This window comes from Oncorhynchus keta, chromosome 33 (genome assembly GCF_023373465.1).
Source record: "Oncorhynchus keta strain PuntledgeMale-10-30-2019 chromosome 33, Oket_V2, whole genome shotgun sequence".
Taxonomy (NCBI): Eukaryota; Metazoa; Chordata; class Actinopteri; order Salmoniformes; family Salmonidae; genus Oncorhynchus; species Oncorhynchus keta.
This window is the reverse complement of record NC_068453.1, coordinates 18,661,092-18,682,179: the sequence shown is the minus strand read 5'-3', so window position 1 is coordinate 18,682,179 and position 21,088 is coordinate 18,661,092. Positions and strand designations below refer to the sequence as shown.

The 21,088-nt window shown below is 41.7% G+C and overlaps 1 protein-coding gene across 5 annotated transcripts in view; it reads right to left on the bottom strand.

Annotated features, from left to right (window-relative positions):
* The window catches only part of LOC127914629 (probable polypeptide N-acetylgalactosaminyltransferase 8), a 27,700-nt gene extending 17,706 nt beyond the window's left edge, over window positions 1–9,994 (bottom strand). Inside the window, exons 1-7 of one of the 5 annotated variants that reach the window (XM_052492352.1) lie at window positions 9,570–9,994; window positions 2,909–3,155; window positions 2,503–2,669; window positions 2,187–2,370; window positions 1,898–2,095; window positions 1,579–1,693; window positions 1,213–1,398 (exon numbers count right to left, since the gene is read on the bottom strand). In XM_052492352.1, the coding sequence (XP_052348312.1) occupies window positions 1,213–1,398; window positions 1,579–1,693; window positions 1,898–2,095; window positions 2,187–2,370; window positions 2,503–2,669; window positions 2,909–3,155; window positions 9,570–9,762 (1,290 nt within the window). In that variant the 5' untranslated portion in view covers window positions 9,763–9,994. The remainder of the gene's footprint in view (window positions 1–1,212; window positions 1,399–1,578; window positions 1,694–1,897; window positions 2,096–2,186; window positions 2,371–2,502; window positions 2,670–2,908; window positions 3,156–9,569) is intronic. The other 4 variants (XM_052492351.1, XM_052492348.1, XM_052492349.1 and 1 more) reach the window with 4 other exon arrangements.
* Between the last annotated feature and the right edge of the window lie 11,094 nt (window positions 9,995–21,088).

Genomic DNA, 21,088 nt, shown 5'->3' with positions numbered 1-21,088 from the left:
CATTCTGTATTAACCAGTGCTGCCCACTGCACTCCTGAATGATGAGATGGTAGAAAGTGTCCTCCCCTGGGGCAATCTCCAGACATCTCTTTGTCTGTCTGTTCTGGATGGATTTTCCCTGTAAAACACAGGAAACATTCCACTGTACAACATCACACTAAAGTCAAAGGCATCTCCCATGTTTCCAACAGTTTATAAGCATCAATTTCCCTATATTTCATGTTGGAGTGCTTACCTGTTGAAATTCCCAGAGCATGTGGAATCCCTTCTGCTTGGCCTCCTTGCAATCATACAGTCCTGGGGTTTGAGTGCCAATGTCCATCAGACAGCGATTACTGTTGTACTTGTGAGACTTGATGCCTCCAATGTAGATCTCCCCGCTGGCTCGATAATAACAGTTCTGGACAGAGAGGATAGATATTTAGGCTTTTCTGTATCTTTGGTATTGACAGTACTTTGCATTGTGGTATGGGTTGAATCCCGGCTCTGCTATGGGATGGACCATATTATACAATTGGCTACATTCTAAAATACCAAGCACTAATTATACAAACCTGTGGACCAAAATAATGACATCCATATAAAATAGGTGTGTTCCCCGGAACTGGGCCTTGATCTATACAGAGATCCGTCTTCAGGTCATTGACCAGCTGTTGATTTTATGGACACAGATTAAACAATAATAAAAGTGCAAATTCCTATCCTGATAATGAGTTGGAATTATGACCCTGCATCCAATTGAAGAAGTAATTATATGCACCAAACACACTTGGTGAGGAAATAATTCCAAAACAACAGTAACATTTTAGCATCACTCACAGCTCCATAACCAAGCAAGTCACCCAGGGGGTCTAACATTGGATACACATTGTCCAGATACCACTGGAAGGGTTTGCAGTTCAGACTCTTTCTCAACTTCTTCCTCTCTGAAACATCCCCAATGTCTATGCCATGATCCTGTGGTGAGAAAGAGGAAGATTCCTAATTCAGAATCACAGGCTGTGTGAGCAATCCTTGATGTTGGCTTACCACCATAATTTTACATAGATCCTATGAGCTTTATTATGGCATTGAGTAATAGACCATTCTTATAATATTGACTGTCTAGTCTACTTATTTTCAAACACAAAGCATGCATAACAGCGATGATTGTTATTCCATAGGAGCAGCTGAAAAAAAACTATTTTTTGAATGGTTTGTTGTGTACAGTACCTTCAGTGGGAGGTTCCAGGCGATGTTGACATTATGTTTGTATTCATCCATCCAGACCTCAGCCACTCTCAGAGCATTCCTCTTCATTGTAATGCTCAGGTCTGGGAGATAGGGTTTATGGGCCCTCTCGATGTGGGCTATTTTAGAACAAGGTATGACCTCGACACTTCCACCACACAGCCACACCTAGACACACCAAACACCAAGAGACAAGTACGAGTTTATAGATATGGACTGAAGTGTCTGGATGTTGGACGTAGATTTGTTTGTTCAAACTGAACGACTCAAGAACAGAAAGCAATTCTGCAAACACAAGTCTGCTTTGATTTCTAACATTCATTCATAAACTGTAGCAGAGGGGCTTACCCGGATGCCCAGTTCAACATTTTCACCTCCATAGATCTTCATACCACCATCCAGAGCACCAATTTCCCCAAAGAACAGGCGATCAACCACTAGTATGCCCATAATGGAGGGGCTCCTGACAAACATACACAACAAATCATGGTCATTTCTAAAATGGGAGATGTGACATTCATTTTAATGAATAGATAACGCAAAATAACAATACAGGTGTAAATATTAGGTAAGATTTTCCTCCCAAAGCTGTGGTTTCCATTTCGGCTATTCAAACAGACTTGTGAAACAGGACATTCCTTCGTTGATGAAATCACAAACAACTCACTTTCCTGGCTGTGTCTCGTCTTTTAAGGCATACCACTCAGGTCTGAAGGACTCGTACATACACCACAGGGCCCAGTCAAAGGCGTCTGCACTCGGCCAATAACGCGTGACTGTCAAGTCATCGAAATGGACTTTGTCAAACACCGGTGTCAACACCAACTTGCGGTCCTCCTTTATCCGCGCTAACAGAGGCTCCGCCCTGTTCACAGAAACACAGAGTGAAAACATTGCGTTAAAGGAGACAAAAAAATATCACTTAGTGTCTTTATAATATAAACCATTCAGACTACCATTCCACGTGGACTTCTATGTGGGCATCCAAGATGGCCACCACGTCTCCTTCAGCTTCCCTCCACCCTGAGAGGCGGGCCTGTGTGAGACCGAGCTGCTCCAGGTGTCTCACTCTCTTCAACAGGCCCGGACGCTCTTCATCGATGAATCTGATGTAGGCATCCAACTTCTCCTTTAGGTCCTCTGGGAAAGCAGACACTTGCAAATCATTGGTACACAACAAAAGTTGAAAGCCACAGTTGAGTTCAAATATACTTTCAAATGTTTCTAGAGAGCATAGACAAAGAGCAGAGGGCATAGACAAATTAGGCGAACCATTGGAGCTGTGGTCATCCACCAGTATGATGTTTTTGAGGAGGTGTTGGGGGGTCTTGTCTATGATACTGCGGACAGCTCTCTTGATGATTGACAGGGCCTCGTCCAAGTAGATCAACACCACGCTGATGGTGGGCAGGTCATGGGGGTACTGGTGATTAGCACACCTGACAGACACAACAAAAACATTTGGTCCACCTCATATCATTCAGTCACTTCACCAAAGCTGCTGTTTCACTCTTAAAGTTAGTACATTTCAGTGTCATTCATCAAATTGCATTAAAAGGGCTGGAGAAGGAATTGACCTCGGATGAGCGCTATGGAACAGACTGGTTAGAATTCAGAAGTCTTGAGTTATCCATCATTTTTGGGCAGAGGTGGCAAAGAGATGAGGAAAAGGATTTACTTAGGATCGCGAGTATCAGGGATTTCCCTGTTCAGGGGTAGTCTGTCACTTAGGAAGGCGTTGTATCCATACATCTGAAACAACCCTTCTGCCTCTTTCTGCTCCTCCTCTGAGAGCTCATCACCCCAGGTTGTAAACAGAGCTGAGTTGGGGTACAACTTCTTCACCACCTTCCTCTCCTTCTTGACCTCGGTAGCCTTCACAGCCTGCCCCTCTTTCAGACTGATCCCATTGTTGACTGACTTCACTGTGGACACAAAACAGCTGCTCATCAAACTGTCATTAATTGGTTGTTTCTGTGTATTTCAGATAGTTTAAGGCTGCCAGAATCAATTAGAGTCACTCGTTTTGATACACACAGATTATGACCTCATTTACATAACTACTGTTTTCATTTGATTTTTAAAAAGGTGATTAATAAGGTTTGTTCTGCCTTGGAGGATTACCTTGAAGTAGCTGTTTGGCACACAGAAGTTGTTAGATCTAAATGTAACACATTTTGTACATCAAACAACAGTATGCAGGATTAAAGAACATTCTAAAATGATTTTTGGCCATATTTGATTGGTTTTTATCTAATCCTTTATTTGTTTATTTAATGCCTTTATTTAATTGAGACCAAATGTGACCGACAGCCTCAATTCAGTTTTATGTTGTAAAATATTTCAGTGTGTTTTTTACATGAGAAAAAAGTAGAGACTCAGAGCTAGAAAATGGTATTTCATACACTGCAGTTGAGGAACAATGCAAAAGTAATTCTGCATTGAAAGTTGATCAACTTTCAAGAAAATGGCCCTTGTACATCTACTAGACAACCCTTCTTTGGGTAGCCTAGTGGTTAGAGCGTTAGAGCGTTGGACTTGTAACCGAATCCCCGAGCTGACAAGGTACAAATCTGTCGTTCTGCTCCTGAACAGGCAGTTAACCCACTGTTCCTAGGCTGTCATTGAAAATAAGAATTTGTTCTTAACTGACTTGCCTGGTAAAATTAAAATAAAAAATGTTCACACCCTCTTAAGCCTTAGCCTCACCCGTCTCTTTAAGGATTCTAATGTGAAGACATGCTAAACGGAGTAAGTAGTTTAGTAAACAACCAAAGATTTCAAAACTAAAAGTAGTAGCCTACAATAGTGAAAAACTCAATAAAAATACACTTCATCTAGTCCTTGTTGTTGTTGTTCATGGTGCAGGTCAAGTCTCTGGTAAACACAAAAAAAAGTGTCCAGATAAAAATATGTTATACATTTTGATAATTTTTAGATTATTCTTACACACTAAATTGATGGGTCATGTGAAGGAAATGCTATAGCCACCCACCAGCAACATCTAGCTAAGTGGATGGGTCACTATTGTCTAGACATGTACAGTACACATGTTCATGAAATACAATAGATGGCCGTAATCACCTGGATATCTTGATGGGTCATGCAATCATATGGTGAAGTGGTGTCTTTTGTTTAGACATGTAAAAATGTTTAGACATCTTGTTAAATCCTAGATGGCGTAGCAGTCGAACGTGTGTTTGTCTTGTCCCATGTATAAAGTCTTTCTAGTTTTTTTTTCATATATATTTTAATCTCACATTCCATCTAAGAACTAAATATACTTTCCTGCAACCTGCCTCCCCCAATGTGGTACTGATCTGCTATTTTTATACTTTTTAACTGGAATCTCCATCAGCAGCTAGCCACCTAACTAGCCACGATCTAGTAGTCATTGTTAGCCATTGGTAGTGGTCTTCACCTTTAGCTCGGACACCAGCCAGCTTTAGCTTGTTCAATACCTGCAAGTCTGCACAGCGCGATATCAACCCAGAGCATATCGAACCATATCGGATTGCTTTTCTCTACCACGTCACTGGATTCCTGCCGCAAGCTCTGAACCATTACACCGGATCATCGTAGCTAGCTAGCTAGCTACAACCAAGTGGCTACTGCTGGCTAACACCTCTGTCCTAAATCAAGAACCAGATAGCCTTGAGCTAGCCTCGAGGCCCATCTCCCGGCTAGCCGACGAATGTATACCAGCTAACTCTTGGGCTACAATACCTCTTTTGCCAATTTGCCTGGACCCTTTATAGTCGACACCGAGCCCGACCGATCCATCACAACTGTAGTTGTGAAACATGCGGTGATATTGCAGAGAGCCACATCAATTTACAGAAATACTCATAATTAACATTGATAAAGATATGACTCTTATACATGGAACTTTAGATAAAGTTCTCCTTAACCTCTTGCGACGAGCAATCCTGGATCCGGGATCGTAATCATAGCCTCAAACGAATTAGCATAACGCAGCGGACATAAATACCCCTAGAAAATGTTCCTATTCATGAAAATCGCAAATGAAATGAATTAAATATATTCAAACACAAGCTTAGCCTTTTGTTAACAACACTGTCATCTCAGATTTTCAAAATATGTGTTACAGCCAACGCTAGACAAGCATTTGTGTAAGTTTATCATGGCATAATGCTATGCTAGGCTCTGCTGGCAGCAGGCAACATTTTCACGAAAATAAGAAAAGCAACCAAATTAACTCATTTACCTTTGAAGAACTTCTCATGCTTTCACTCAGGAGACTCCCAGTTAGATAGCAAATGTTCCTTTTTTCCAAAAAGATTATTTTTGTAGGCGAAATAGCTCCCGTTTGTTCATCATGCTTGGCTGAGAAATCGACCGGAAAATGCTACCTCTACAACGCTGAACGTTTTTCAAAATTTGCTCCATATCGTCAGAAACACGGCAAACATTGTTTAGGATCCATCCTCAAGGTGTTTTTAACATATATATTTGATAATATATCCGCCGAGGCAATTGGTTTCTCATAAGAAGCGATTGGAAAAATGGCTACCTCAGTATTTTACGCAAGATTTTCTGCGGGAGACACCATGTGACCACTTGCTATATATGGCCCCTTACGGCTATTCTTCAATGGAAATGCGTAAAAAGACGTCACAATGCTGTAGACACCTTGGGGAATACGTGGAAAACGTAAGCTCATTCATAGCTCATTCACAGCGGTTTTAAAAAATGCGTCACTTTCTGGTTGGATTTTTATCTGGGTTTCGCCTGTAACATCAGTTCTGTTGCATTCACAGACAATATCTTTGCAGTTTTGGAAACGTCAGAGTGTTTTCTATCCAAAGCTGTCAATTATATGCATAGTTGAGCATCTTTTCGTGACAAAATATCTTGTTTAAAACGGGAACGTTTTTCATCCAAAAAAAAATGTAATAGCGCCCCCTAATGCTTAACTAATATAATAATAATAATATATGCCATTTAGCGGACGCTTTTATCCAAAGCGACTTACAGTCATGTGTGCATACATTCTACGTATGGGTGGTCCCGGGAATCGAACCCACTACCCTGGCGTTACAAGCGCCATGCTCTACCAACTGAGCTACAGAAGGACCACTGGTTTGCAACTGCTGTGTCAGATTTCAAAAAAACTTTACGGAGAAAGCAAACCATGCAATAATCTGAGTTCAGCCTTTAGACAACAAAGCAGCCAAAAAGATACCCGCCGCCATATTGGGTTGTCAACATTACTCAGAAATAGCATTTTAAATATTCACTTACCTTTGATTATCTTCATCAGAATGCACTCCCAGGAATCCCAGTTCCACCATAAATGTTTAATTTGTTCGATAGTGTCCATCAGTTATGTCCAAATATCTTCTTTTGTTAGGGCGTTTGGTAAACAAATCCAAAAGCACATTCAGGTCGCGCGGAACATCGGACGAAATGTTCAAAAACTCTAACCCTACATGTCAAACTAAGTATGGAATCAATCTTTAGGATGTTTTTAACATAAAACTTAATTAATGTTCCAACCGGACAAATCCTTTGTCTGTACAAATGAAGTGGAACGTAGCTACCTTTCACATGAGAATTGAGAATTATAGAATTGGCTTCCTATTTCGCAACAAAGCATCCTTCACTCATGCTGCCAAACATACCCTTGTAAAACTGACCATCCTACCAATCCTCGACTTTGGCGATGTCATTTACAAAATAGCCTCCAATACCCTACTCAACAAATTGGATGCAGTCTATCACAGTGCAATCCGTTTTGTCACCAAAGCCCCATATACTACCCACCATTGCGACCTGTACGCTCTCGTTGGCTGGCCCTCGCTTCATACTCGTCGCCAAACCCACTGGTTCATGTCATCTACAAGACCCTGCTAGGTAAAGTCCCCCCTTATCCCCCCTTATCTCAGCTCGCTGGTCACCATAGCATCTCCCACCTGTAGCACACGCTCCAGCAGGTATATCTCTCTAGTCACCCCCAAAACCAATTCTTTCTTTGGCCGCCTCTCCTTCCAGTTCTCTGCTGCCAATGACTGGAACGAACTACAAAAATCTCTGAAACTTGAAACACTTATCTCCCTCACTAGCTTTAAGCACCAACTGTCAGAGCAGCTCACAGATTACTGCACCTGTACATAGCCCACCTATAATTTAGCCCAATCAACTACCTCTTTCCTAACTGTATTTAATTAATTTATTTATTTTGCTCCTTTGCACCCTATTATTTTTATTTCTACTTTGCACATTCTTCCATTGCAAAACTACCATTCCAGTGTTTTACTTGCTATATTGTATTTACTTTGCCACCATGGCCTTTTTTGCCTGTACCTCCCTTCTCACCTCATTTGCTCACATTGTATATAGACTTGTTTATACTGTATTATTGACTGTATGTTTGTTTTACTCCATGTGTAACTCTGTGTCATTGTATCTGTCGAACTGCTTTGCTTTATCTTGGCCAGGTCGCAATTGTAAATGAGAACTTGTTCTCAACTTGCCTACCTGGTTAAATAAAGGTTAAATAAATAAAACATAAAATAAATGAGCGTGCCAGACCGAGGCTGTGGCACTCTGCCAGACCACTCACTCAAAGAGCCCTTATGAGCCACTCCTTTAGATTAGAATCCTTAAAACAGGTTCTAAATACTGTTGACATCTCGTGAAAGCCTTGGGAAGTGAAACAACTTATTTCACCCTGTATCTTCAATGGGGGCTGAGTTGAAAAACAACAAACCTCAGAATTCCCACTTCCTGGTTGCATTTTCTCTCAGGTTTTTGCCTGCCATATGAGTTCTGTTATACTCATAGACATCATTCAAACAGTTTTAGAAACTTCAGAGTGTTTTCTATCCAAATGTACTAATTATATGCATATTCTAGCTTTTACGGCTGCGTAGCAGGCAGTTTAATTTGGGCACCTTTTTCATCCAAGCTACCCAATACTGCCCCCTACCCCAAAGAAGCTAGCTAAACAATGAACCGGATAATCCCAACTCATGTTACTACCTATACAAACTTTGTTGTACCTGTAGTATGAACCTGTAGGTAGCTAAAGCTAATAACTAGGTTCAATGTTAGATAGCTAATATTAGGCTATAACTAGCAATGCAAATGGATTTCTGATTTGAATAATATTTCAACACAGATCACACACGTAATGTTAGCTAGCGATCCAGCAAGCTAAAATTCGCTAGCTAGCTGTATGCTTTAACTTGCAATGAAAACAACTTTGACAAAATTTGAAAATTAGAATATCTGAAAATGTAGCATGACTTTTACTCATATACATGGATGAACGCTTCACGGCAGACTGGAACCATTTAACTCCAGTTTGATTGTAGCTACATTTTATTTGTCCAGCATTGTGGCAAGTCATTTAATTTCATATTAACTGTGGCATGTGCAGAAAATAGCCCATCACTTTTTCCAAGTGATCTGTCGATAGCGCCTGCTAAATTCAGAGCATCAATGTTGTTAAGAAAAGCAGCAAAACTTTTGTAGTTCTCTATGGCTAACGTTGCATCTTTCAAAAACAGCGCGGTAGAAAGGACTATCAACACATACTGAGCAGTTTATGTTATAGACAGAAGCATGCTACATGGCAGACCAATCCAAATTCACCTCCCGGAATGTCCAGCCCATTCATTATCTCAGCCAATAATGGCTAGCAGGAAAGTTTCTGTCTTTTTCCATGGTTAAACCAACTAGTCTCGTAATTTAAATGTCTTACGGATGGAATACAAGTCTGTTATTAATGCACATGAAAGTTCACATTCCAGGAGGCATTTCTGCCACAAAACACATTTTTATAAAAAAAAAAATTAATCTTTACTTTCAAAGATACATTTTCCCTTTCACAATCATCCATGTGACCTGTGAAATAACTTTTTGGGGGATCAACTCTAGATGTCGGCTCATGCTAGACTCAAATTGGTTCTCAATTAAAGTGTTTAACAGTGGCAGCCTGTAGTATGTGTGTTGAGAATCTTGGTGTCATTGTTGGATAGAGACTAAGAGTGAAGAGTAATAGTTGAGCATTTTATTTATGTTATTCAATTCAAATTTTTTTTTTTTTTCAAATTACAGGAGACGGAAGACGTATATTATAATTTTATTTCTTGGTTTCAGAACTTTAAGTTATGCAACTTAACTTAATTAAGTAAATAAAACAAGTGTCCATTTTTTTGTATTATTTGTAAACTCAGGTTCCCTTTATCTAATATTAGGTTCTGGTTGAAGATCTGATAATATTCAGTATCAAAAAACGCAAAATAGAGAATATCTGAAAGGGGGGCAATACTTTTTCACAGCACTTTTAGATGAAGGAAATTGATACCAACCCAGCTTCTTAATGTGAGCCTCCATCTTCTCCAGCCTCTTGAGCATGTCCTGACCCCTGACCGAGTCATTCTGATGGGCCCTCTGCAGTCTTTCCCCATGAGAATGAACCTCCCGCTTAATGGATGTGATGTAGAGTATTCCAGTGCCCAAGGCCAGCAAAGAAGCCAGCCCTCGAACCCAGCTTCGCCTCATCGTCCCTCTGCGTGTAAGTGCCACAGCCTGGGGATACAAACAGGATTTCCTTCCTCTCTCATTGAGATCCAGGCTCGCCTGAAAGGAGGGAGGGGTGATGTAATAGAAAGTTCCAAGTGAAGAAAAGAAAAGAGCAGTCGCAGATAATCAATCAAAAATCTATTTGTTTTACTAAACAGAGAAAGACCTCCAGCACAGAAGCAGAGAACATGTCTAACTGGCCTTCGCTGGAAACACCCTTGTATCCTAATCAGGATGCAACATCTGTAAATACCAGCCCGAGGCTTGTGGGATGTCAAAAGGCAGTGACTTTGTCAGCTGCTACAGAATCACAGTGTTTCCTACAATAATAATCAGTGTATCTGCTGTCCTTGTACCTCCAGTCTGCCGTCAACCACATCAGCAGTTACGAGTTTAATCCATAACATACAGCCTCTAGTCTAGTGACCATCAACCCAAGTGTTACAATCAGAACACCGGAATTCATTCGGTCTTATGTAGCAAAATGTGAAATTGTGTTTTTTTTTACATTAGATAAAAGTAGACTTGGAGCTAGAAAATTGTATATCATACACACAAGTTGAGAAACAATGGAAAAGTAATTCTGCTTTGAAAGTTGATAAACCCGGTTTTGAGAAAATGGTCGTGGAATGTTTTGTTACACCTGCTGGAGCTCTTCTGTGAAAAAAGTCAAAGGGTAATGAATACTTTCTGAATGCACTGTAAAGGTTGGAATTATGGTTCATTGTTTAGCTAGCTAGTGACATGTCTAAATAAAAAACTCCACCTTATAAGATAATGATTACATGAACCATCAATTTAGCCAGGTGTGTCTGGGGTTGATGACAGCCATCTATTGTATATTATTAACATATGTACATGTCTAGGCAATAGTGACCCATCCACTTAGTTAGATGTCTCTGGAGAGACTTGAAAATAGATGTGCAGTGACGCTCCCCATCCAACCTGACAGAGCTTGAGAGGATCTGCAGAAAAGAATGGGAGAAACTCCCGAGGGTACAGGTGTGCCAAGCTTGTAGCATCATACCCAAGACGACTTGAGACGGTAGTCACTGCCAAATGTGCTTCAACAAAGTACTGAGTAAAGGGTCTGAATACTTATGTATATGTGATATTTCAGTTTTTCATTTGTTATACATTTGCCCCCAAAAAAATGTATTTTTAATTATTTTGCTTTTTCATTTAGAATAAGGCTGTAACGTAACAAAATGTGTAAAAAGTCAATGGGTCTGAATACTTTCAGAATGCACTGTACAGGCTTATACAGTGGGGAAAAAAGTATTTAGTCAGCCACCAATTGTGCAAGTTCTCCCACTTAAAAAGATGAGAGAGGCCTGTAATTTTCATCATAGGTACACTTCAACTTTCCGGTTCCGGTTGGAGCGAGCGGTCGCATTCGCACTTCGCTCTGCAGGTTGTATAACTTTTTCATTACATTTCATTATAGTACAACGGTTGATTTGTCTAATCTTAGCAATTCTTCTTAGCTAGCTACATAGCCGTCCTTGTATCAGAGATAATTGCATAATTATCGTATTTCGTCGCCCTAACGTAGCCTTCACTGCTATTCGCCCAGGAGCTAGCTAACGCTAGCTAACGCACACAGATTAGCATCACTGTAGTGCTATTCACTCAACTGTACGACTTGATTAGTTTACTGTTAGCTAGCTACATAATCTTAGCCATTCTTCTTAGCTAGCTACATAGCCGTCCTTGTATCAGAGATAATTGCATAATTATCGTATTTCGTATTTCGTCGCCCTAACGTAGCCTTCACTGCTATTCGCCCAGGAGCTAGCAACGCTAGCTAACGCACACAGATTAGCATCACTGTAGTGCTATTCACTCAACTGTACGACTTGATTAGTTCAGTGTTAGCTAGCTACATAGCTGTCTTTGTTTCCAAGATAATTGTGTAGTTTAGTGTGTGTAGCCTTGGAGTGATTATCTTAATTCACTGAGGTTCGCTAGCCAGCTATTGTCGTTCTTTTAACTCAACGTAACGTAAACAACACTGCTAGCTAGCCAGCTAGCCCCGAATAGCAGCACTGTAGAAATTATTGCACTCAACGGAACGACTTGATTAGTGTAGTGTCAACAACGCAGCTACTGCCAGCTAGCCTACTTTAGCAGTACTGTATCATTTTAATCATTTTAGTCAATAAGATTCTTGCTACGTAAGCCTAACTTTCTGAACATTCGAGACGTGTAGTCCGCTTGTCATTCAATTTCCTTGCATTAGCGTAGCCTTTTCTGTAGCCTGTCAACTATGTGTCTGTCTATCCCTGTTCTCTCCTCTCTGCACAGACCATACAAACGCTCCACACCGCGTGGCGCGACCACCCTAACCTGGTGGTCCCAGCGCGTACGACCCACGTGGAGTTCCAGGTCTCCGGTAGCCTCTGGAACTGCCAATCTGCGGCCAACAAGGCAGAGTTCATCTCAGCCTATGCCTCCCTCCAGTCCCTTGACTTCTTGGCACTGACGGAAACATGGATCACCACAGATAACACTGCTACTCCTACTGCTCTCTCCTCGTCCGCCCACGTGTTCTCGCACACCCCGAGAGCTTCTGGTCAGCGGGGTGGTGGCACCGGGATCCTCATCTCTCCCAAGTGGTCTTTCTCTCTTTCTCCCCTTACCCATCTGTCTATTGCCTCCTTTGAATTCCATGCTGTCACAGTTACCAGCCCTTTCAAGCTTAACATCCTTATCATTTATCGCCCTCCAGGTTCCCTTGGAGAGTTCATCAATGAGCTTGATGCCTTGATAAGCTCCTTTCCTGAGGACGGCTCACCTCTCACAGTTCTGGGCGACTTTAACCTCCCCACGTCTACCTTTGACTCATTCCTCTCTGCCTCCTTCTTTCCACTCCTCTCCTCTTTTGACCTCACCCTCTCACCTTCCCCCTACTCACAAGGCAGGCAATACGCTTGACCTCATCTTTACTAGATGCTGTTCTTCCACTAACCTCATTGCAACTCCTCCAAGTCTCCGACCACTACCTTGTATCCTTTTCCCTCTCGCTCTCATCCAACACTTCCCACACTGCCCCTACTCGGATGGTATCGCGCCGTCCCAACCTTCGCTCTCTCTCCCCCGCTACTCTCTCCTCTTCCATCCTATCTTCTCTTCCCTCTGCTCAAACTTTCTCCAACCTATCTCCTGATTCTGCCTCCTCAACCCTCCTCTCCTCCCTTACTGCATCCTTTGACTCCCTATGTCCCCTATCCTCCAGGCCGGCTCGGTCCTCCCCTCCCGCTCCGTGGCTCGACGACTCATTGCGAGCTCACAGAACAGGGCTCCGGGCAGCCGAGCGGAAATGGAGGAAAACTCGCCTCCCTGCGGACCTGGCATCCTTTCACTCCCTCCTCTCTACATTTTCCTCCTCTGTCTCTGCTGCTAAAGCCACTTTCTACCATTCTAAGTTCCAAGCATCTGCCTCTAACCCTAGGAAGCTCTTTGCCACCTTCTCCTCCCTCCTGAATCCTCCCCCCCTCCCTCCTCCCTCTCTGCAGATGACTTCGTCAACCATTTTGAAAAGAAGGTCGATGACATCCGATCCTCGTTTGCTAAGTCAAACGACACCGCTGGTTCTGCTCACACTGCCCTACCCTATGCTCTGACCTCTTTCTCCCCTCTCTCTCCAGATGAAATCTCGCGTCTTGTGACGGCCGGCCGCCCAACAACCTGCCCGCTTGACCCTATCCCCTCCTCTCTTCTCCAGACCATTTCCGGAGACCTTCTCCCTTACCTCACCTCGCTCATCAACTCATCCCTGACCGCTGGCTACGTCCCTCCCGTCTTCAAGAGAGCGAGAGTTGCACCCCTTCTGAAAAAACCTACACTCGATCCCTCCGATGTCAACAACTACAGACCAGTATCCCTTCTCTCTTTTCTCTCCAAAACTCTTGAGCGTGCCGTCCTTGGCCAGCTCTACCGCTATCTCTCTCAGAATGACCTTCTTGATCCAAATCAGTCAGCTTTCAAGACTAGTCATTCAACTGAGACTGCTCTTCTCTGTATCACGGAGGCGCTCCGCACTGCTAAAGCTAACTCTCTCTCCTCTGCTCTCATCCTTCTAGACCTATCGGCTGCCTTCGATACTGTGAACCATCAGATCCTCCTCTCCACCCTCTCCGAGTTGGGCATCTCCGGCGCGGCCCACGCTTGGATTGCGTCCTACCTGACAGGTCGCTCCTACCAGGTGGCGTGGCGAGAATCTGTCTCCTCACCACGCGCTCTCACCACTGGTGTCCCCCAGGGCTCTGTTCTAGGCCCTCTCTTATTCTCGCTATACACCAAGTCACTTGGCTCTGTCATAACCTCACATGGTCTCTCCTATCATTGCTATGCAGACGACACACAATTAATCTTCTCCTTTCCCCCTTCTGATGACCAGGTGGCGAATCGCATCTCTGCATGTCTGGCAGACATATCAGTGTGGATGACGGATCACCACCTCAAGCTGAACCTCAGCAAGACGGAGCTCCTCTTCCTCCCGGGGAAGGACTGCCCGTTCCATGATCTCGCCATCACGGTTGACAACTCCATTGTGTCCTCCTCCCAGAGCGCTAAGAACCTTGGCGTGATCCTGGACAACACCCTGACGTTCTCAACTAACATCAAGGCGGTGTCCCGTTCCTGTAGGTTCATGCTCTACAACATCCGCAGAGTACGACCCTGCCTCACACAGGAAGCGGCGCAGGTCCTAATCCAGGCACTTGTCATCTCCCGTCTTGATTACTGCAACTCGCTGTTGGCTGGGCTCCCTGCCTGTGCCATTAAACCCCTACAACTCATCCAGAACGCCGCAGCCCGTCTGGTGTTCAACCTTCCCAAGTTCTCTCACGTCACCCCGCTCCTCCGCTCTCTCCACTGGCTTCCAGTTGAAGCTCGCATCCGCTACAAGACCATGGTGCTCGCCTACGGAGCTGTGAGGGGAACGGCACCTCAGTACCTCCAGGCTCTGATCAGGCCCTACACCCAAACAAGGGCACTGCGTTCATCCACCTCTGGCCTGCTCGCCTCCCTACCACTGAGGAAGTACAGTTCCCGCTCAGCCCAGTCAAAACTGTTCGCTGCTCTGGCCCCCAATGGTGGAACAAACTCCCTCACGACGCCAGGACAGCGGAGTCAATCACCACCTTCCGGAGACACCTGAAACCCCACCTCTTCAAGGAATACCTAGGATAGGGTAAGTAAGGGTAGGTAATCCTTCTCCCCCAACAAGATTTAGATGCAAGTGGCTGTTCCACTGGTTGTCATAAGGTGTATGCACCAATTTGTAAGTCGCTCTGGATAAGAGCGTCTGCTAAATGACTTAAATGTAATGTAAATGTAAATGACAGACAAAATGAGAAAACAAAATCCAGAAAATCACATTGTAGGATTTTTAATTCATTTAATGCAAATGATGGTGGGAAAAAAGTATTTGGAAAATAACAAAAGTCTATCTCAATACTTTGTTATATACCCTTTGTTGGCAATGACAGAGGTCAAACGTTTTCTGTAGGTCTTCACAAGGTTTTCACACACTGTTGCTGGCATTTTGGCCCATTCCTCCATGCAGATCTCCTCTAGAGCAGTGATGTTTTGGGGCTGTTGCTGGGCAACACGGACTTTCAACTCCCTCTAAAGATTTTCTATGGGGTTGAGATCTGGAGACTGGCTCGTCCACTCCAGGACCTTGAAATGCTTCTTACGAAGCCACTCCTTCGTTGCCCGGGCGGTGTGTTTGGGATCATTGTCATGCTGAAAGACCCAGCCACGTTTCATCTTCAATGCCCTTGCTGATGGAAGGAGGTTTTCACTCAAAATCTCACGATACATGGCCCCATTCATTCTTTCCTTTACATGGATCAGTCATCCTGGTCCCTTTGCAGAAAAACAGCCCCAAAGCATGATGTTTCCACCCCCGTGCTTCACAGTAGGTATGGTGTTCTTTGGATGCAACTCAGCATTATTTGTCCTCCAAACACGACGAGTTGGGTTTTTAACAAAAAGTTATATTTTGGTTTCATCTGACCATATGACATTCTCCCAATCTTCTTCTGGATCATCCAAATGCTCTCTAGCAAACTTCACACGGGCCTGGACATGTACTGGCTTAAGCAGGGGGACACGTCTGGCACTGCAGGATTTGAGTCCCTGGCAGCGTAGTGTGTTACTGATGGTAGGCTTTGTTACTTTGGTCCCAGCTCTCTGCAGGTCATTCACTAGGTCCTCCCGTGTGGTTCTGGGATTTTTGCTCACCGTTCTTGTGATCATTTTGACCCAACGGGGTGAGATCTTGTGTGGAGCCCCAGATCGAGGGAGATTATCAGTGGTCTTGTATGTCTTCCATTTCCTAATAATTGCTCCCACAGTTTATTTCTTCAAACCAAGCTGCTTACCTATTGCAGATTCAGTCTTTCCCCCTCATTTTGTCTGTCATAGTTGACGTGTACCTATGATGAAAATTACAGACCTCTCTCATCTTTTTAAGTGGGAGAACTTGCACAATTGGTGGCTGACTAAATACTTTTTTGCCCCACTGTATATAGATGTCCAAGCGAACCTATTTCAGGTAATACATTCAATGCAGTATTGGCCATATATTTAGCTAATGAATGATGGGTTATGAGTAATAAGCTTCTAACTTATAGCCTCTGTCTCTTGCGCAATACGCACCGGTGCTCCGCTGGCCTCTCTCTGTAAAATAGGCACCGTAGCTCTTAAGTCCCATGCAGGAAAAGCTAGACTAGAACTCCAAGCTGGATTTTTTTTTTTTGTGCATTTTTTATAGCAATAGACTATTTCAAGACGGATGCAAGCTCTTGTTTGGTGAATGTTTGAAAGAAGAACGAACATCAGAACGAACATGAAAGCCTTCTTTATCTCATTCTAGTCCTATATTATTCAAACATATCATTAGAATGATCAAATCAAATCAAATCAAATTTATTTATATAGCCCTTCGTACATCAGCTGATATCTCAAAGTGCTGTACAGAAACCCAGCCTAAAACCCCAAACAGCAAACAATGCAGGTGTAAAAGCACGGATGATGATGAAGATAAGGACAACACAACTTATTTCATTTAACTGTTGAAAGAGAGGAAGGAATGGAGCAACGCTAGAGAGAGAAAGAGGTGGTAGGCTAATAACATTAGGGGAAATATTTTTTTTAACCAGGCAAGTCAGTTAAGAACATATTCTTATTTTCAATGACGGCCTGGAAACAGTGGTTAACTGCCTGTTCAGGGGCAAAACAACATATTTGTACCTTGTCAGCTCGGGGGTTTGAACTCACAACCTTCGGGTTATTGTCCAACGCTCTAACCACTAGGCTACGCTGCCGCCCATTAAACATTTAAATCAAATTAGCTAGCCTATACTTGTAACTTTGTAGGCTGCATGTGCTGCACCATATCATGGTTTGAACAAGGTGTGTAATTCCTGTCCATTTAATATATTATAATACAATAAAGTAATACAGGTCACACTCAAAAAGATTACTGGAGCTTGTTTAATTTATTTACCCGTAGCATAGCTACATCTGTGTGCTTTTATCGTTTTCTGTCTTATAAAAGTGTTGAATACAGTGTCGACAGTGTTGAGTAAGAACTTGAACATGAACTCACTCATTAAAACAGCAGCTCTTTGCTGTATTCGTTGACAGTCTCTCTGTAGTCATAGTTTTAAATGTTTTGAAATCTCACAGTATCAACGTTGTGTGGCTTTCTTTTATGGCTGCTATGTTTCTTTTATGGCTGCTATGTTTCTTTTATGGCTGCTATGTTTCTTTTATGGCTGCTATGTTTCTTTTATGGCTGCTATGTTTCTTTTATGGCTGCTATGTTTCTTTTATGGCTGCTTTGTTTCTTTTATGGCTGCTATGTTTCTTTTATGGCTGCTATGTTTCTTTTATGGCTGCTATGTTTCTTTTATGGCTGCTATGTTTCTTTTATGGCTGCTATGTTTCTTTTATGGCTGCTTTGTTTCTTTTATGGCTGCTTTCTTTTATGGCTGCTATGTTTCTTTTATGGCTGCTATATTTCTTTTATGGCTGCTATGTTTCTTTTATGGCTGCTATGTTTCTTTTATGGCTGCTATGTTTCTTTTATGGCTGCTATGTTTCTTTTATGGCTGCTATGTTTCTTTTATGGCTGCTATGTTTCTTTTATGGCTGCTATGTTTCTTTTATGGCTGCTTTGTTTCTTTTATGGCTGCTATGTTTCTTTTATGGCTGCTATGTTTCTTTTATGGCTGCTATGTTTCTTTTATGGCTGCTTTGTTTCTTTTATGGCTGCTATGTTTCTTTTATGGCTGCTATGTTTCTTTTATGGCTGCTATGTTTCTTTTATGGCTGCTTTGTTTCTTTTATGGCTGCTTTGTTTCTTTTATGGCTGCTATGTTTCTTTTATGGCTGCTTGTTTCTTTTATGGCTGCTTTGTTTCTTTTATGGCTGCTATGTTTCTTTTATGGCTGCTATGTTTCTTTTATGGCTGCTTTGTTTCTTTTATGGCTGCTATGTTTCTTTTATGGCTGCTATGTTTCTTTTATGGCTGCTATGTTTCTTTTATGGCTGCTTTGTTTCTTTTATGGCTGCTATGTTTCTTTTATGGCTGCTATGTTTCTTTTATGGCTGCTATGTTTCTTTTATGGCTGCTATGTTTCTTTTATGGCTGCTATGTTTCTTTTATGGCTGCTATGTTTCTTTTATGGCTGCTTTGTTTCTTTTATGGCTGCTATGTTTCTTTTATGGCTGCTATATTTCTTTTGTGGCTGCTATGTTTCTTTTATGGCTGCTATGTTTCTTTTATGGCTTTTATGGCTGCTATATTTCTATGTTTCTTTTATGGCTGCTATGTTTCTTTTATGGCTGCTATGTTTCTTTTATGGCTGCTTTGTTTCTTTTATGGCTGCTTTGTTTCTTTTATGGCTGCTATGTTTCTTTTATGGCTGCTTTGTTTCTTTTATGGCTGCTATGTTTCTTTTATGGCTGCTATGTTTCTTTTATGGCTGCTATGTTTCTTTTATGGCTGCTATGTTTCTTTTATGGCTGCTATGTTTCTTTTATGGCTGCTATGTTTCTTTTATGGCTGCTATGTTTCTTTTATGGCTGCTTTGTTTCTTTTATGGCTGCTATGTTTTTTATTTTATGGCTGCTTTTATGGCTGCTATGTTTTCTTTTATGGCTGCTATGTTTCTTTTATGGCTGCTATGTTTCTTTTATGGCTTTCTATGTTTCTTTTATGGCTGCTATATTTCTTTTATGGCTGCTATGTTTCTTTTATGGCTGCTATGTTTCTTTTATGGCTGCTATGTTTCTTTTATGGCTGCTATATTTCTTTTATGGCTGCTATGTTTCTTTTATGGCTGCTATATTTCTTTTATGGCTGCTATATTTCTTTTATGGCTGCTATGTTTCTTTTATGGCTGCTATGTTTCTTTTATGGCTGCTATGTTTCTTTTATGGCTGCTATATTTCTTTTATGGCTGCTATGTTTCTTTTATGGCTGCTATGTTTCTTTTATGGCTGCTATGTTTCTTTATGGCTGCTATGTTTCTTTTATGGCTGCTATATTTCTTTTATGGCTGCTATATTTCTTTTATGGCTGCTATGTTTCTTTTATGGCTGCTATATTTCTTTTATGGCTGCTATATTTCTTTTTTCTTTTATGGCTGCTATGTTTCTTTTATGGCTGCTATATTTCTTTTATGGCTGCTATATTTCTTTTATGGCTTTTATGCTATGTTTCTTTTATGGCTGCTTTGTTACTTTTATGGCTGCTATGTTTATTTTATGGCTGCTATGTTTCTTTTATGGCTGCTATGTTTCTTTTATGGCTGCTATGTTTCTTTTATGGCTGCTATATTTTCTTTTATGGCTGCTATATTTCTTTTATGGCTGCTATATTTCTTTTGTGGCTGCTATATTTCTTTTATGGCTGCTATATTTCTTTTATGGCTGCTATGTTTCTTTTATGGCTGCTATATTTCTTTTATGGCTGCTATATTTCTTTTGTGGCTGCTATATTTCTTTTATGGCTGCTATGTTTCTTTTATGGCTGCTATATTTCTTTTATGGCTGCTATGTTTCTTTTATGGCTGCTTTGTTTCTTTTATGGCTGCTTTCATGTTTCTTTTGCTATGTTTCTTTTATGGCTGCTATATTTCTTTTGTGGCTGCTATGTTTCTTTTATGGCTGCTATATTTCTTTTATGGCTGCTATATTTCTTTTATGGCTGCTATGTTTCTTTTATGGCTGCTATATTTCTTTTATGGCTGCTATATTTCTTTTATGGCTGCTATATTTCTTTTATGGCTGCTATATTTCTTTTATGGCTGCTATGTTTCTTTTATGGCTGCTATGTTTCTTTTATGGCTGCTATGTTTCTTTTATGGCTGCTATGTTTCTTTTATGGCTGCTATGTTTCTTTTATGGCTGCTATGTTTCTTTTATGGCTGCTATGTTTCTTTTATGGCTGCTATATTTCTTTTATGGCTGCTATGTTTCTTTTATGGCTGCTATGTTTCTTTTATGGCTGCTATATTTCTTTTATGGCTGCTATGTTTCTTTTATGGCTGCTATGTTTCTTTTATGGCTGCTATATTTCTTTTATGGCTGCTATATTTCTTTTATGGCTGCTATGTTTCTTTTATGGCTGCTATGTTTCTTTTATGGCTGCTATGTTTCTTTTATGGCTGCTATATTTCTTTTATGGCTGCTATGTTTATTTTATGGCTGCTATGTTTCTTTTATGGCTGCTTTGTTTATTTTATGGCTGCTATGTTTCTTTTATGGCTGCTATGTTTCTTTTATGGCTGCTATGTTTCTTTTATGGCTGCTATGTTACTGCAGACTGTTACTGTAAGCATAGAGGGCACGTGATTTGTTCTCTAGGCCCGCTGGGAATGCAGAGTTTGTTCCTTCATCCACATGAAATGGTTCAAAATGGCAACAGCTCGCCTACCTGGCGCGCAGGGCGGCTGAAACGGGTGCATCACCCGCCAACAGCCGAGATGGAAAAAAAAGATCACAAGGCTTTATTCTGTTTTTTTTTACAGAAATGTTTGCCGATCGCCTAGGAATACCTTGTCGATCAGTCGCGATCGACCGGTTGGCGACAAATAGAGTGAAGTTCAATCTCGTGCTTCTCTCTGTGGGCTGATATTTGTGCACAGCAGTCCTGGGGAGCTGTGTGGCAGTCTCTTGCTACTGCGTGTATGAGCAATCGCTATGTCGCTCTGGATAGAAGCGTCGGTTAAATTACTCAAATGTAAAAACCTCTTAATCGACTCGAAGAGTAAGGCTTACG